The sequence below is a fragment of the Neovison vison genome, chromosome 11 (assembly GCF_020171115.1).
Source record: "Neovison vison isolate M4711 chromosome 11, ASM_NN_V1, whole genome shotgun sequence".
In the NCBI taxonomy this organism is placed as follows: Eukaryota; Metazoa; Chordata; class Mammalia; order Carnivora; family Mustelidae; genus Neogale; species Neogale vison.
Window position 1 is genome coordinate 102,693,573 of NC_058101.1, and position 19,200 is coordinate 102,712,772.

The window sequence follows — 19,200 nt, forward strand, 5'->3', positions numbered from 1 at the left end:
GTGTTAAAATGCTACGCTAAAGAGATATTTGTTAAAAAGAGATAATCTACATTTAAAAACAATCCTAGGGTTTGTTATTTTTATTTAATTAATTCTTGATTAAAAGGGAAATAATTTTTAGAGCAAAGCTCACCTCTATGCTTCTAGAGATCACAGTCAGAAATCTTAGATATAACAATTTACCTATAGTATTACTTGGCCTTTCACAATCCACACCATTATTTTTGGATAAGATGTACTGGAAATCAGGATTAAAAATAAACAATTTGCCTTCTAGCATATCAAGGTGATGGTGATTAAAAATACAACATTGCATTTATATCATATTTTCCATTTTTATAAAAACAGTACTTATTAGTATTTATAACAGTTTTGTGAGATAAACATTATTATTCCTGTTTTCAGATTAAGAAACCCTGATCACATATAGAATACGTGCTAGAATTGAAACTGGAATACAATTACTATAACATCAAGTCCATCCTTTTTCCATTAGGCTTTAGTTGTCTCCACAGATGCCATTTAGAAGAGCAATATGATCACTTTGGGCAAAATGACTCAATACTAATTTATATATGAGAGAAATATATGAGCAAATTAAAAGTATATATTACTGTCATCATTATCATTGCATTAAAGTGTAAAGATATGTAAAAGTCTAACTTACCCATTGAATTTAAGCTATATTCTCTGACTTAATTGACATATTTTAAATGTAAGTATTAGCAATCATAGTGTGAGGAGGTGGCTACAGAAAAATTCAGGAAGAGAAATGAAAGTAATATTTGAATGCCTACGTTACATATATTACATAGATGTACCAAATACTTAAATGTATTTTGATTATAGTCATTATTGCCAGGTGTCATAGTAATCTAATATCCATGGGATTGAAAAATACAGATAATTATGCTTATGACTAAATTTGATGATAAATGAAGAAAGGATATGCACATATGCAATAAGTAAGGCAGAATTCCCCTCATTTTCATTTCTCTTCTAACACTGTTTTTGTTTCTTTTATTTCTAGGCTATAGGATTTAAATATAAGAATTGTCAATGTGTCTGATGCTGTTTGCTTAAGTTATCTGTAAGGCCATCTTAATTGGCATTTTTGATAGGAAATGTTATTATTTTTTTAGGATTTTATTTATTCACTTGAGAGAGGGACAGAGTACATAAGCATGAGGGAGGGGGAGAGGGAGAAGCAAGACTCCCCACTGAGCAGGAAGCCTGATAGGGGACTCAATCCCAGCACCCCAGGATCATGATTATAGCTAAAGGCAGATGCTTAAGGGACTGAGCCCCCAGACACCCAGAAATATTATTTTTTAACAAAAATTTACTGAATATATCTTATATTTAAATTTTATTGGTAGTTGTTGAAGGTTTATAAAAATGAATAAGATACACCAGTGCCCTCAAGTTTGTTTGTATTAAAGGAGGGTAAATTTTTGTATACTAAATATAAGCATAAACAAAAACAAAACATAAAAATGTATAGTATTACATATTGTGTATAGACTTTTATGTCATATATAAAACAAGTAAAGTAAGTATCTTATAATCATTTGAAAACTATAAGAAAGATACAGATAAAATATCATGGGTATTCACTGAGAGGAGAAATAATTTCCATCTCAGCAGATCAACTTAAGGTTTTGTGAAATTAGTCATAAAATGAATTCATTAGAAAATTAAAGTTAGCAGTTTGACACATTTTATAGAATATACTGTTTATAAAGGCTTTGTCTTTTTTATTAAATAAAATGGCTTACATTTATGAGTTTAGAAGACAGAAGACATTAATAGTGTTTTAGTGTGATAGGAAAATATTTTATACAATAACACGATTTTCTTACCAATTCCTTCATATTTACCATTGAATTTCCTGCCAAAAATTTTACTGTACTTTATAAAAATAAATGTTTATCTTTAGTAAAGTATACTGAAGTTAACCTATACCAAGTTTCTATAACATCTATCACCAGACTAAAGTAAAGTACTGAGAGACAAAAAGAAATGCATCTGTAATAAAAACATGTATTGGGGCACCTGGGTGGCTCAGTGGGTTAAAGCCTCTGCCTTCGGCTCAGGTCATGATCCTAGGGTTCTGGGATCGAGCCCCACATCAGGCTCTCTGCTCAGGAAGGAGCCTGCTTCCCCCTCTCTCTCTGCCTGCCTCTCTGCCTACTTGTGATTTCTGTCAAATAAATAAATAAAATCTTTAAAAAAATTTATTAGTTAGCCTAATCAGCAAAAAGATGGCTTACTCAAATGCACAAAATAAGATATAGTAAAGGAAAAATAACTAGAGAGGTAGAGAACATTAGAAGACTCAATAAATTATTTTTTTGCTTAGCTCTGAGCAAATTTGAAAACTAGAATAAAAGAAAGGGAAATACAATATGAAAATACCAAAACTTAATCCCAAAGAAAATTTTAAAATCTAATACCAATTATAGAAATGTAGAAGGAATTACCTCTCCCTACAGAGATACCTGGACTGACTCACAGGCAAATTCTACCAAACCTGTACCTAGTAGTTAAGTTTGTTGCCATTTAAATTACAATACTATACATTTCAAGCTTATTTTTATTTTATTATTTTATTTACTTATTTATTTATTTATTTGAGAGAGAGAGTGAGAGAGAGCATGAGAGGATAGAAGGCTCCCCATGGAGCTGGGAGCCTGATGTGGGACTCAATCCCAGGACTCCGAGATCATGACCTGAGCCGGAGGCAGTCACTTCACCAACTGAGCCACTCAGGCGCCCTCAAGGTCATTTTTAAAGGAAAAGCTTGCAATATCCTTTTTCATAAGCTAGTATAACATTAATCCTGGTCTTCCCTAGGTACCACATAAAATATTTAAATATAAATCATACCCATATTTGATTATCTGTTATTATTATATAATATAAATATGTTATATTAATATAAAAAATTCTAATAGAAAAGTCAACAAGAACCAGAAGCATATAGAAGATAACTATCAGGGACGCCTGGGTGGCTCAGTTGGTTAAGCAGCTGCCTTCGGCTCAGGTCATGATCCCAGCATCCTGGGATCGAGTCCCACATCGGGCTCCTTGCTCGGCAGGGAGCCTGCTTCTCCCTCTGCCTCTGCCTGCCTCTCTGTCTGCCTGTGCTCGCTCTCTCTCCCTCTCTCTCTGACAAATAAATAAATAAAATCTTAAAAAAAAAAAAAAAAGAAGATAACTATCAAGTGTGGTTTATTCTACCAATATACAGATGGTTTAGGCAATCTATAAACATAATTCAATAGGACAATATATCAAAAGTAAAAAAGATCAAGTAATCATTTCCGTAGTCTCTTAAAAACAACTGATAGATTTATCATAACATTTTTTATTAAATTCCTAATAAAAAGGGACTATGTAACTATTTCCTTAATATAGTGAAAATCACCCACCTATTTATATCTCCCTGTTAGTAGATAGATTTCAACCCCGAAGTTAGTAGATTTAAAACAAAATATTTACTAACACCACTATCATTTGCCAGTGTATACCTGGTACTAATGAATGCAGTTGGGCAAGGAAAAGAAATTTTATATAAATCTATATATAGATATATTTATATATAGATATATAATGAAATTTTATTTGTAAAATTTATAATTTATTATAAATATTATAAATTATATATAAAGAAAATAAAATTTTCAATTTTCAAAGTGAAATTACTAGAAACAAAAAGTCCAGGAATGCAAGGTTGGTTAAACATTAGGTAATTAATTAATGTATTTAAACTCATTAACATATAAAAAGAAAATAATCATTTGTTCTTTTTGTAATAAAAAGAAGTGTTCAAAATGTTCAAAATTTCTTCATGGTTAACACTGACAAAAATTTCTGCAGAGAAACTATGATGGTGAAAGGTTAAAAGTATTTTTAAAAGATGAGGATCAGGGCACCTGGGTGGCTCAGTGGATTAAAGCCTCTGCCTTCAGCTCAGATCATGATCCCAGAGTCCTGGGATCGAACCCCCCATCGGGCTCTGCTCAGGAGGGAGCATGCTTCCCCTCCTCTCTCTCTGCCTGACTCTCTGCCTACTTGTGACCTCTGTCTTTCAACTAAATGAATAAACAACTCTTTAAAAAAAAAAGAAGACAAAGAGGTCAACTATCAGCAGTTATTTTCATGTTAGCAATTTTACCACAGAAGGCAGCAAAAAAACTAAAAGTTATAATTATAGAAAGGAGGAAACAAAACTGTCACTATAAACAAATTAGTTAAGCATAACTGATTTGCTTATCTACAGACTACTCAAAAGAATTCTCCCATAAATGTTGAGGTTTTAGCGATGTTGCTAGATACAAAATTAATACAAAGAAATTATTTACACATCAGCAAAAGAATGTGAAATACCTAAAAAGAATCTAAGCAGATATTTCACTTCTGTGAAAGCACCTCTGTGAAAGAAATATAAATCTTTTTTTAAAAAAAACATTATAAAAGGCCTAAATAAATATAGATACTTGCTCATAGATTGTTAGGGTATGTATCAGAAAAATGCCAATTCTCCCCAACCTGTGTTACATTTGATCTAATTTCAATAAAAATTCCAGCTCTGTGTGTGAGTAAGAGAGAGAGAGAAAGGGAGGGAGAAACAAGTTGACAAGCTAGTTCTAAATGTATATATAGAGAGAACAAACATCTGAAAAGTACCTAGACACTCCTACAGAGAAATTAAAAGGTGTATGTGGTTTTTGGGGGGGTGGGGGAGAGTCAACGTTTTATTTTTTAATTTAAATTCAATTAATTAACATATAATATATTATTAATTTCAGCGATAGAGTTCACTGATTCATCAGTTGCATATAACACCTAGTGCTCATTACATCACATGCCCTCTTTCATGCCCATCACCCATTTTCTCCATTCCCGACCCCACTCCCTCCAGCAACCCTCAGTTTATTTCCTATGGTTAAGAGTCTCTTACAGTTTGTCCCTCTCTCTGATCTCATCTCATTTCTCTTTTCCTCCCTTCCCCTTTATTCCTCTGTTTCATTTCTTAAATTGCACATATGAGTGAAATCATATGACACTTGTCTTTCTCTGACCAACCTATTTTGCTTAGCATAATACCCTCTACTTCCATCCACGTTGTTGCAAATGGAAATATTTCATTTTTATGGCTGTGTAATATTCCATTGTATATATACATACCACATCTTCTTTATCCATTCATCTGTTGTTGGACATCTGGCCCTTTCCATAGTTTGGCTATTGTGGACATTGCTGCTATAAACAATGGGGTGCATATGCCCCTTTAGATCACTACATTTGTAACTTTGGGGTATATACTTGGTAGGGCAATTGCTGGGTCATAGGGTAGCTCTGTTTTCACTTTTTGAGGAACCTCCATAATGTTTTTCAGAGTGGCTGTACCAGCTTGCATTCACACCAACAGTGTAAAGGGATTTCCCTTTATTCACATCCTTACCAATATCTCGTTTCCTGACTTGTTAATTTTAGCCATTCTGACTGGTGTGAGGTGGTATCTCATTGTTTTTTATTTGTATTTCCTTGATGTTAAGTGATGGGGTTGAGCATTTTTTCATGTGTCTGTTGGCCATTTGTACATCTTTGGAGAAAAGTCTGTTCGTGTCTTCTGCCCATTTCTTGACTGGATTACTTGTACTTTGGGTGTTGAGTTTGGTAAGTTCCTTATAGATTTTGGGAAAATATGTGTGTGTTTTGAGAGGACTAGTCTTAGCAATTGTTGGCAATTACTTATATAATGTTATAGACTTAAGATAGTATAATGGTATGGTGTCAGCAAATTTACCAGTGGAACAAAATAGGGAGCCAAAATCCAAATCAACATGTATGTAGAGATTTTCATTGTGGTAGAAACTGATACTGTGGACTAGTTGGGAGTAGATAGCATTTTCAATAAATGGAATAGGGCTCAATTGATTATCCATGTGGGAATGAAACTTCCAAAATGTTCTTCAGTGTTTTGTCAAATAAATTTAGTGCATTTTTTAATTAAGTGCATTATTAGTACAATAAAATTATTGGCAGTTTTCAAAGAGAGTAAGACAGTCTAGACTTATTTTTATAGAATAATATCTAAAATATACTTTAAGTGAAAAAAAAAAGTTGTGCAAAGTAAAATGTATAGTATGCTGCCCTGTGGGGTAGTGGTGATGGATGGTCAAGTTTATCTATATCTATAAATACGTAGGGGTGCCTAGAGCACAGAAATGGGAGAGAATTTTAGTTTTCAGTTTATGTTTCTTTAAAGATATTGACATTTCTACTACTTAAAAGAATATGTACTATTTACCAAGATAAAATGCACTTTAATTAATAGTTAAGTGTAAGGAGAAGACAGGCAATAAGGAGGAAAAGAAAACACCTGAAAACAGACTACTACAAGATGGCAATGTATTAAAAAGAGAGGAAAGCAAAGAAAGGAATTAATGCTTCAGAGAGACACAATAATTTTTAAATTATTTAAGATGCATATATATTTTCTCTTGTTTTCTGGACATGAAAGACCTGTATTATGATGATTAGATTAAAATCTTCCTAGCAAAAATTTTTAATTTAATTGCACTGGACTTTTACATAGATCTTATCAAACAGATAGTAAACATGTAGTACTACTTTTTCTCCCTTTGTAGTTTGTAGTAACTATTCATTTGTTTAATGTATCATTGCAGGTATCCATCATACTTGGCACCTGAGGTAATTGCACAAGGAATTTTCAAAACCACTGATCATGTGTCAAGTGAAAAACCATTGCCTTCTGGCCCCAAATCAGATGTGTGGTCTCTTGGAATCATTTTATTTGAGCTTTGTGTGGTATGTATAGAGAAATATTAAACTGATAAAAAGAAATTTTGTGCTTATTAAAATAAGTTTTTCTTTTTTTTTTAAGATTTTATTTATTTATTTGACAGAAAGACACAGCGAGAGAGGGAATACAAGCAGGGGGAGTGGGAAAAGCAGGCATGCCGCTGAGCAGGGAGCCTGATGTGGGGCTCAGTCCCAGGACCCTAGGATCATGACCTGAACCGAAGGCAGACACTTAATGACTGAGCCACCCAGGAACCCCTAAAATAGGTTTTCTGATAAGAAAGCTATTTAGTAACATGTTTTTGCTTTCTGGATTGACTAGATATAAAGGGAAAAAGGCTTAAATCTCAGTATGACTTATTAAAAAATCCTGTTTGACAATTTATTTGCTTATCATTTTGGTATCTTTATAAAGTGTTTATACTTTACTAAATATAAAGAATTTATACTGTACTAAGTATAAAAAATTAAACAGTTCTAGAAAGAGTTACCCTAAAGCTATGTATACTCTGATATCTTCATGGTCCCCCTTTCCGTGGTATTCTTTTTTCCCAAAATACCTTCTTCTCTCCTGTTGTTTTCTTACAAGAATCACTTAGTAGTTGAATTGTGTTTTATGAGATCTTTCTCAGATACTCTCTATATTTATTAGGGCAAAGACTAAGTTGCTATTGAAAAGAAAGAAATTAAAAATATAGTAGCTTAAAGAACATGGATGTTCTTTCCCTGATTTAACAGCAGTCCATATCTTGCACAAAGCTAGGCTATGGCTCCACCAATCTCAAACGTCTGGTTTCCAAAGTTGTTTCTTTATCATTTTTTAGGCATAAGGGAAGGAGATAAGTGAGTTCATGATAATTGTTCTTTAAGAAGATGATCTAAAAGTGCAAATGTCAACCCTTTACATTTCATTGGTTACAATTTACTTATTTGGCCACATGGCACATCTGTACAAGGGACACTAAAAATACAGTCTTTAGCTGGGACACATAAATATTGAGAAAGCAGTGAGAATGGATTTGGAGGGACAACTAACAATCTCTCAGTCCTACTTTCAAATACCTGCCAGCATTAGGTCCTTATCTTCCTTGCTGTCCTCTTCTATTATAGCATGTGTCACATTTGTGTACTTTACTCAGACACTGAGGTCTTTACAAACAGAAATTTTTTGTCTATATTACATAGTTGTTAGAAAAACTAAATGAAATAAGTATGGTGCGTTACATAGCAAATAGTCCATCACTGTTATCTTTTACTGTACTAAAATATTTTATGATTAAGAAAAATGTGATTATAATATTTTATGATTATACTTTTAATCATAAAATAATTTACGTATTGGCACTGCTTTTTGTAAGGGAAAATGTCATTTTACTTTTCATTGATATTAAATGATAGCAAATCTCACTTTTGTTTAAAATCATAGCCTAAATGAAAACTCTTACTGGAATGCTGAATGTGAAGTGTAAGTGTAAATGTGAAATATACAGCTTTTCCTTTTTATTACATCACATATATCTAAACTCCTTACTAATGATCAGGGTGTGTCTTTTTTTTAAGATTTTATTTATTTATTTGACAGAGATCACAAGTAGGAAGAGAGGCAGGCAGAGAGAGAGAGGAAGGGAAGCAGGCTCCCTGCTGAGCAGAGAGCCCGATGTGGGGCTTGATCTCAGGACCCTGGGACCATGACCCAAGCCGAAGGCAGAGGCTTTAACACACTGAGCCACCCAGGCGCCCCTGGGGTGTGTCTTGTATGAGTAATTCAGTTCAACAAATATAGATGACTAATTACTCTGTGTATAACATCATGACGGATGCAATAGGCAATAAACTGTGATTAAGACACATTGTCAAAGAGCTTATAATTTAATTCAAATCCATAAACGTTGAAGATGAACACAGAAGAGTTATGTTAATTCCAAGAAAGGAAATATTAATTTCATAATAGGGATTTCATGACATTTTAAGTGATACTTAAGTTTAGACCATCTAGTTTTAGAATGGCATATTGAACATAAGCTTAAATCTCCCTATACCTCATCAAAACTTTAAAATTGATAAAAATATTAAGATATACATTAATAGCACACTAATAACTAAAAAGGGAATGTTTGTACACTAGGAGCCCTGGGAAATAGAGGAAAAACTATACCAAAACAGGTTTGCTAGGAAATTCTTGCTATGTCACCAGAAGGCTGTATAGTCACCCTGCTGCCTAGAAGTTTCCATAGTCCAGAAGATGTATATAGGTGAGTACATATCTAGGAAATACCAAACACCTAAAACAATACATCTACAATATGATATATGATATAAATACATATATCTGCAATAAAAAAGAACAAATAGAAGAATTTACACCATTGAAAGGACTTTAATATAAAAGTATGTGTTCTTTAGGAGATAAAGGAAACAATTCCATTTGTGAAACAATTATAGAAACTATTCATCAAGAATATTTACTGAAAAGAAGAACCAGTTAAGAATTTTAAGAGAAAAAAATGTAACTATTGAAATAACTAGATGGATCAGAGGAAACTAGACACATTGAAGGTAGAAAGTAAAGCTGAGTAATTATCCTAGATTATGTCACAAAGAAATAAAGAGATTGAAAATATAAATTTTAAAAGACAGGGAGAGGGGCATCTGGGTGGCTCAGTTGGTAAGCATCTATCTTTGACTCAGGTCATGATCTCAGGGTTCTGGGATTGAGCCCTACATCGGGCTCCCTGCTTAGCAGGGAGCCTGCTTACCCCTCTCTCTCTGCCTGCCTCTCTACCTGCTTGTGATCTCTCTCTCTGTCAAATAAATAGATAAAATCTTAAACAAATAAATAAATAAGGAGGATAGAGCCAGATATTCCAATATCTGTCATATAGTAGTATCAGAAGCTGAGTATAATTTCTTCGTTTGAAAGAACCCTCTAATTTCCTTGTAAAACAAAATTTTTTTAAAAAGCACAACATACAACAACAAATACCTAGAAATCATATACTAAACTTTTATGAGACAACCAGTAATGAAATAATGGGTAACATTTATTAAGAACTTTTCAAAAGTCAGATACATTTCTAATCTCTGTTATCTCAATCAGTACTCACAAGAGTCTTATAAAATTTATCTAATTGTTATCTTTAGTTTATAGATCAGGAAATTGAGGTACAGAAAAATTAGTCAGCCTGTCCTAGTTACATCATAGTAAGTACTTGAGCAGATTTGTACCCATCAACTATACCCAAAGCTGTGCTCTTAACACACCAGCCTGCCTTTAATATGCTATGATGACTTTATCAGTGTCAGTGAGAAAATCTTAAAATGTGTCAGAAAAGACATACTACCTACCAAGAATGAGATTGACATTAAACCTCTTAGTAATTTGGATGTTAGAAAACAGTGGCACAATGTCATCAAAATGCTGAGAGAAAGTAATTTGAATTTTGAAATCTTTAACTCACAAAATTAACATTCAAGAGTGGCAATGCAATTAAGGATATATATAAAATTTTGATAACAATGAAGAAAAATTACTGTAGGAAAATAACATAAGCCAAAATCATATGATCTTATGTAATCATCAATCATATCATATCATCATACAGAGTATATGCACTGTATTGCAAGTAATCAAATTGAACTGCTCTGTGTGTGTGTGTGTGTGTGTGTGTTCATCACAGGTAGATACATAGTAAGAACCTAGATTGAAAAGATATCTAGGAGATTTTGAATGCTAAATTGAGAACTTTATATTTAAGTTACATAAGGCTTGGGGGACCATTTAAATTTTTAAAGAAGATATTGATAAAATCAAACCTGTATTTCTTAAAGATTAATAAGATAATGTAAAAAAATTGAGAGAGGAATGGCAACTTTTTTTCAATGATCTATCTGTAGTTCTCCTAATTTCATAAGTCTTTTTTTTTTTTAAGATTTTATGTATTTGACAGAGAGAGATCACAAGTAGGTGGATAGGCAGGCAGAGAGAGAGAGGGATGCAAGTTCCCCACTGAGCAGAGAGCCTGATACGGGGCTCAATCCCAGCATCCTGAGACCATGACCCGAGCCTAAGGCAAAGACTTAGCCTACTGAGCCAACCAGGTGCCCCTAATTTCATAAGTCTTTAATGCCGCCTCCTGACAGGGCATGGGAGAAGAATGAGGCACTAACAAGTCAGCTCCAAGAGAATGGGAGCAGGGGGTGACACTTTAAGGAATCTTTTTGCTCTCTCTTTATTAAAAAACAAAACAAAACAAAACAAAAACGGTCTTTTTTTTCTCCACATAAAGACCAGGCTATATTCTTAAGACTTTCCTTCTAAGAATACTTAAAGGATCCTATACATTTAATTTGTTTGTAATAATAATAATAATAATATTAATAATAGCCAACATTTATGAATGATTTTCTATGTGCAAAAAATGTGAGGCACTTTTTTATACATTCTGTAATCTTCACTGCAACCTCTATGGCATGTATAGTTAACATTGAGTTAAATGAGAAAAGTGTAACCTAAGGAGGTTAAGTATTTGCCCAGGTTATATAGCTTGTGTCCAGAAGTTCAATTTGGCACACAATTGTTGCTTGACACATTAATTGTTGAAATTATGACTGATTCCAGATTCTATTTCAAGAAGCACCCTGAAGCTGAATAAAGGAAACAATTAAAATACAATATATGTATCTTAAAATAAATATAGCAGGTTCTATGGGAGCACAAAGGATGATTGTCTAATTCATTGTGGGAGGAGGAAGGATGTCATTGAATGTTTCTTAATGGAGACAGCAGATTAGCTGGATAATGATATATAAGTAAGAATTAGTTGGGTAAATATAAGGATAATATGAATCTTTCCCAGGGTCATCTCAGTCCCTTACATAAGGCTCCTGGTGGCCTGGAATCTCTCTAGACAACCAGATATATATAGCTCTCAAAAGTGAAGAATGTTTGATTCTAAACTAGAATATAATGATCCTTAAATATATGAAATGTTTGAATGTCAAACTGATAATTTTCCTTAGTGACACTACTTTAAAAGTCAAATAAAACCTCTGAAGAAAAAAAGAGATACCTGATAAAATCATTTTCATCTCTGAGGGGAAAAAATGCCTCCCTGAAAAAAGATGTAAATGTTAACATGAATTTGTTTTCCTGTTTTATTCAGGGAAGAAAATTATTTCAGAGCTTGGATATTTCTGAAAGACTAAAATTTTTGCTTACATTGGGTAAGTGTCTCACAAATGATTGTGTTTCAACTACAAATATAATCTTTAGTGACTGTTAGTAATCATACACATTAAGAATGTGTTCTAAAAAAGTGAATACACTGAAATATCCTGAATTTCTTTAATGTTCTAATGATCAGTGGTAAGCATTAATAGGACAACTTAAGAGTGCCTTCTGAAGTGTTATTGTAGTGCTTTCCTTACTCATTAAGAAATTATAATGTAGATAAGTATTTTCTTAGCTTCATGATCTAGCCAATTAAACTAAGTTCTGAAATCAAAATATGAGAATAAATAAACTTCTCTGTAGTAGTTTACCTTCAGACAACATAGCTTAAGTTTTGAGTTTCTATTTGATGAATCATGTGTGAATAATGACTGAGAAGAATATTTTTCCTTATAACAAGCTCATTTAGTTTATATGTATATTAGATCTTAATACTTAATTCAAGTTTACATAAATGTATGTAATATACTTCAGAGTAGAATAAATTAAGCACATGCGGTAATAAAGGAGAGAAAAATTGATAGAGCACTTTATGTAAAAGAGTGACAAATTGATGTCCATGTTAATAGGGTTTACAAATAAGAATATGTACTGAGGCTCCGTGAGCTCAGAGCGTGGCCGGAGGTCAGGCAGACGGGAGTTACTGGGCACTGTTCTCTAAGGGCGCACTGAGGAGTGGGGCCCTGGGCTCTCAGCTCCTCCAGGCCGGAGACCAGGAGGCCGCCATTTTTATTCCCGTCCTCTGGAACTCTACGGAAAGCACTCAGGGAACAAAAGCTCCTGAAAGCAAACCCCAGCGGATTACTCAGCCCAGTCCCTGGTAAGGGCAGTACAATTCCGCCTGGGGCAAAAACACTTGAGAATCACTACAACAGGCCCCTCCCTCAGAAGATCAACAAGATATCCAGCCAAGACCAAGTTCAGCTACCAAGGAGTGCAGTTTCAATACCAAGGAGAGCAGCAGAATTCCAGAGGAGGAGAAAGCAAAGCACGGAACTCGTGGCTTTCTCCCCATGATTCTTTAGTCTTGCAGTTAATTTTTTTTTCTTTTTCAATTTTTTTTCTCTTCTTTTGCTAAAATTTTTTTACCTTTTACCCTTTTCTTTTTTAACATTTTTTAACTAGTTTATCTAATATATATATATTTTTTTATACTTTTTCTTTATTCGTTTTCTTTTTTTGTTTCTTATCTTTATTTATTTTTTTTTTCTTTCTGAACCTCTCTGTATCCCCTTTCACCCCCCTCGTGATTTGGGATCTCTTCTGATTTGGTTAAAGCATATTTTCCTGGACTTGTTGCCACCCTCTTAGTATTTTAATTGCACCTTCATATACTCTTATCTGGACAAAATGACAAGGCAGAAAAATTCACCACAAAAAAAAGAACAAGAGGCAGTACCAAAGACTAGGGACCTAATCAATACAGACATTGGTAATATTACAGATCTAGAGTTCAGAATGACGATTCTCAAAGTTCTAGCCGGACTCGAAAAAGGCATGGAAGATATTAGAGAAACTCTCTCGGGAGATATAAAAGCCCTTTCTGGAGAAATAAAAGAACTAAAATCTAACCAAGTTGAAATAAAAAAAGCTATTAATGAGGTGCAATCAAAAATGGAGGCTCTCACTGCTAGGATAAATGAGGCCGAAGAAAGAATTAGTGATATAGAAGACCAAATGACAGAGAATAAAGAAGCTGAGCAAAAGAGGGACAAACAGCTACTTCAACACGAGGGGAGAATTCGAGAGATAAGTGACACCATAAGACGAAACAACATTAGAATAATAGGGATTCCAGAAAAAGAAGAAAGAGAGAGGGGAGCAGAAGGTATACTGGAGAGAATTATTGGAGAGAATTTCCCCAATGTGGCAAAGGGAACAAGCTTCAAAATTCAGGAGGTGCAGAGAATGCCCCTCAAAATCAATAAGAATAGGTCCACACCCCATCACCTAATAGTAAAATTTACAAGTCTTAGTGACAAAGAGAAAATCCTGAAAGCAGCCCGGGAAAAGAAGTCTGTAACATACAATGGTAAAAATATTAGATTGGCAGCAGACTTATCCACAGAGACCTGGCAGGCCAGAAAGAGCTGACATGATATATTCAGAGCACTAAACAAGAAAAACATGCAGCCAAGAATACTATATCCAGCTAGGCGATCATTGAAAATAGAAGGAGAGATTAAAAGCTTCCAGAACAAACAAAAACTAAAGAATTTGCAAACACCAAACCAGCTCTACAGGAAATATTGAAAGGGGTCCTCTAAGCAAAGAGAGAGCCTACAAGTGGTAGATCAGAAAGGAACAGAGACAATATACAGTAACAGTCACCTTACAGGCAATACAATGGCATGAAATTCATATCTCTCAATAGTTACCCTGAACGTTAATGGGCTAAATGCCCCAATCAAAAGACACAGGATATCAGAATGGATAAAAAAACAAAACCCATCTATATGTTGCCTACAAGAAACTCATTTTAAGCCCGAAGACACCCAGATTTAAAGTGAGGGGGTGGAAAAAAATTTACCATGCTAATGGACATCAGAAGAAAGCAGGAGTGGCAATCCTTGTATCAGATCAATTAGATTTTAAGCCAAAGACTATAATAAGAGATGAGGAAGGACACTATATCATACTCAAAGGGTCTGTCCAACAAGAAGATCTAACAATTTTAAATATCTGTGCCCCCAACGTGGGAGCAGCTAACTATATAAACCAATTAATAACAAAATCAAAGAAACACATCAACAATAATACAATAATAGTAGGGGACTTTAACACTCCCCTCACTGAAATGGACAGATCATCCAAGCAAAAGATAAACAAGGAAATAAAGGCCTTAAATGACACACTGGACCAGATGGACAACACAGACATATTCAGAACATTTCATCCCAAAGCAACAGAATACACATTCTTCTCCTCTGCACGTGGAACATTCTCCAGAATAGATCACACCCTTGGTCCTAAATCAGGTCTCAACCGGTATCAAAACATTGGGATCATTCCCTGCATATTTTCAGACCACAATGCTCTGAAGCTAGAACTCAACCACAAGAGGAAGTTTGGAAAGAACCCAAATACATGGAGACTAAACAGCATCCTTCTAAAGAATGAATGGGTCAACCAGGAAATTAAAGAAGAATTGAAAAAAAAATCATGGAAACAAATGATAATGAAAACACAATGGTTCAAAATCTGTGGGACACAACAAAGGCAGTCCTGAGAGGAAAATATATAGCGGTACAAGCCTTTCTCAAGAAACAAGAAAGGTCTCAGGTACACAACCTAACCCTACACCTAAAGGAGCTAGAGAAAGAACAAGAACGAAACTCTAAACCGAGCAGGAGAAGAGAAATCATAAAGATCAGAGCAGAAATCAATGAAATAGAAACCAAAAAAACAATAGAACAAATCAATGAAATTAGGAGCTGGTTCTTTGAAAGAATTAATAAGATTGATAAACCCCTGGCCAGACTTATCAAAAAGAAAAGAGAAAGGACCCAAATAAATAAAATCATGAATGAAAGAGGAGAGATCACAACTAACACCAAAGAAATACAAACTATTATAAGAACATGCTATGAGCAACTCTACGCCAACAAATTTGACAATCTGGAAGAAATGGATGCATTCCTAGAAACATATAAACTACCACAACTGAACCAGGAAGAAATAGAAAGCCTGAACCAGTAAGGAGATTGAAACAGTCATTAAAAATCTCCAAACAAACAAAAGCCCAGGGCCAGACAGCTTCCCAGGGGAGTTCTACCAAACATTGAAAGAAGAACTAATTCCTCTTCTCCTGAAACTGTTCCAAAAAATAGAAATGGAAGGAAAAATTCCAAACTCATTTTATGAGGCCAGCGTCACCTTGATCCCAAAACCAGACAAGGATCCCAGCAAAAAAATAGAGCTATAGACCAATATCCTTGATGAGCACAGATGCGAAAATTCTCACCAAAATACTAGCCAATAGGATTCAACAGTACATTAAAAGGATTATTCACCACGACCAAGTGGGATTTATTCCAGGGCTGCAAGGTTGGTTCAACATCCACAAATCAATCAATGTGATACAACACATCAATAAAAGAAAGAACAAGAACCATATGATACTCTCAATAGATGCTGAAAAAGCATTTGACAAAGTACAGCATCTCTTCCTGATCAAAATTCTTCAAAGTGTAGGGATAGAGGGCACATACCTCAATATCATCAAAGCCATTTATGAAAAACCCACCGCAAATATTCTCAATGGAGAAAAACTGAAAGCTTTTCTGCTAAGGTCAGGAACACGGTAGGGATGTCCATTATCACCACTGCTATTCAACATAGTACTAGAAGTCCTAGCCTCAGCAATCAGACAACAAAAGGAAATCAAAGGCATCCAAATCAGCAAAGAAGAAGTCAAACTATCACTCTTCGCAGATGATATGATTCTATATGTGGAAAACCCAAGACGCCATTCCAAAACTACTAGAACTTGTACAGGAATTCAGTAAAGTGTCAGGATATAAAATCAATGCACAGAAATCAGTTGCATTTCTCTACACCAACAACAAGACAGAAGAAAGAGAAATTAAGAAGTCAATCCCATTTACAATTGCACCCAAAACCATAAGATACCTAGGAATAAACCTAACCAAAGAGGCACAGAATCTATACTCAGATAACTATAAAGTACTCATGAAAGAAATTGAGGAAGACACAAAGAAATGGAAAAATGTTCCATGCTCCTGGATTGGAAGAATAAATATTGTGAAAATGTCTATGCTACCTAAAGCAATCCACACCTTTAATGCAATTCCTATCAAAGTACCATCCATCTTTTTCAAAGAAATGGAACAAATAATCCTAAAATTTATATGGAACCAGAAAAGACCTCGAATAGCCAAAGGAATATTGAAAAAGAAAGCCAAAGTTGGTGGCATCACAATTCCGGACTTCAAGCTCTATTACAAAGCTGTCATCATCAAGACAGCATGGTACTGGCACAAAAACAGACACATAGATCAATGGAACAGAATACAGAGCCCAGAAAATAGACCCTCAACTCTATGGTCAACTAATCTTCGACAAAGCAGGAAAGAATATCCAATGGAAAAAAGCCTCTTCAATAAATGATGTTGGGAAAATTGGACAGCCACATGCAGAAAAATGAAATTGGACCATTTCCTTACACCACACACGAAAATAGCCTCAAAATGGATGAAGGACCTCAATCTGAGAAAGGAATCCATCAAAATCCTTGAAGAGAACACAGGCAGCAACCTCTTCGACCTCAGCCACAGCAACATCTTCCTAGGAACATCGCCAAAGGCAAGGGAAGCAAGGGCAAAAATGAACTATTGGGATTTCATCAATATCAAAAGCTTTTGCACAGCAAGGGAAACAATTAACAAAACCAAAAGACAACTGACAGAATGGGAGAAGATATTTGCCAATGACATTTCAGATAAAGGACTAGTGTCCAAAATCTATAAAGAACTTGGCAAACTCAACACCCAAAGAACAAATAATCCAATCAAGAAATGGGCAGAGGAGGGACGCCTGGGTGGCTCAGTTGGTTGGACGACTGCTTTCGGCTCAGGGCGTGATCCTGGAGTCCCAGGATCGAGTCCCACATCGGGCTCCCAGCTCCATGGGGAGTCTGCTTCGCTCTCTGACCTTCTCCTCGCTCATGCTCTCTCTCACTGTCTCTCTCTCTCAAATAAATAAATAAAATCTTTAAAAAAAAAAAAAAAAGAAATGGGCAGAGGACATGAACAGACATTTCTGCAAAGAAGACATCCAGATGGCACATGACAGACACATGAAAAAGTGCTGCATGTCACTCGGCATCAGGGAAATATAAATCAAAACCACAATGAGATATCACCTCACACCAGTCAGAATGGCTAAAATTAACAAGTCAGGAAATGACAGATGCTGGCGAGGATGCAGAGAAAGGGGAACCCTCCTACACTGTTGGTGGGAATGCAAGCTGGTGCAACCACTCTGGAAATCAGCATGGAGGTTCCTCAAAATGTTGAAAATAGAACTGCCCTATGACCCAGCAATTGCACTACTGGGTATTTACCCTAAAGATACAAACGTAGTGATCCGAAGGGGCACGTGCACCCGAATGTTTATAGCAGCAATGTCCACAATATCCTAACTATGGAAAGAACCTAGACGCCCATCAACAGATGAATGGATCAAGAAGATGTGGTATATATACACAATGGAATACTATGCAGCCATTAAAAGAAATGAAATCTTGCCATTTGCGACAAGGTGGATGGAACTAGAGTGTATCATGCTTAGCGAAATAAGTCAAGCGGAGAAAGACAACTATCATATGATCTCCCTGATATGAGGAAGTGGTGATGCAACCTGGGGGGTTAAGGGGGCAGGAGAAGAGTAAATGAAACAAGATGGGATTGGGAGGGAGACAAACCATAAGTGACTCTTAATCTCACAAAACAAACTGAGGGTTGCTGGGGGGAGGGGGGTTGGGAGAAGGGGGTGAGGTTATGGAATTTGGGGAGGGTATGTGCTTTGGTGAGTGCTGTGAAGTGTGTAAACCTGGCGATTCACAGACCTGTACCCCTGGGGATAAAAATATATTATATGTTTATAAAAAATTAAAAAATTTACAAAAAAAGAATATGTACTGAAAAGTATCAATAAATATCAAATAATAATGAATTATAAATATAATTGCACAAAATGTTACCAAATTTACAATGTTTAGTTTCAAATATTGATAATAAGGCTTTTAAGGAGTCTTAGAGATTTCTTAATATGGTCTACAGACTAAACTTAGACTTTATTATTTTTATAATTTTAATTTCAGTGTAGTTAACATACAGTGTTATATTAATTTCAGGTGTACAATGTAGTGATTCAACAATGTATAAACATTACTCAGTCCTCATCATGATAAACTAAATACTTTTAGTTCCCTCACCTGTTTCACCTGTCCCCCCAACTCATCTCCTCTCTGGTAACCATCAGTTTTTTCTCTATAGTAGGTTTTTCTCTCTGTTTTTTTAAATTTCTTTTTCTTCATTTGTTTTGATTCTTAAATTCCACAAATGAGTGAGATCATATGGTATTTGTCTTTCTCTAACTTATTTCACTTGGCG

At 34.8% G+C, this 19,200-nt stretch overlaps 1 protein-coding gene across 3 annotated transcripts in view; it reads left to right on the forward strand.

Moving 5' to 3' along the window:
• The window catches only part of TBCK (TBC1 domain containing kinase), a 234,693-nt gene that overhangs the window by 57,398 nt on the left and 158,095 nt on the right, over window positions 1-19,200 (forward strand). For all 3 annotated transcript variants that reach the window (XM_044224345.1, XM_044224343.1, XM_044224344.1), the window contains exons 6-7: window positions 6,699-6,840; window positions 11,997-12,057. In XM_044224345.1, the coding sequence (XP_044080280.1) occupies window positions 6,699-6,840; window positions 11,997-12,057 (203 nt within the window). The remainder of the gene's footprint in view (window positions 1-6,698; window positions 6,841-11,996; window positions 12,058-19,200) is intronic.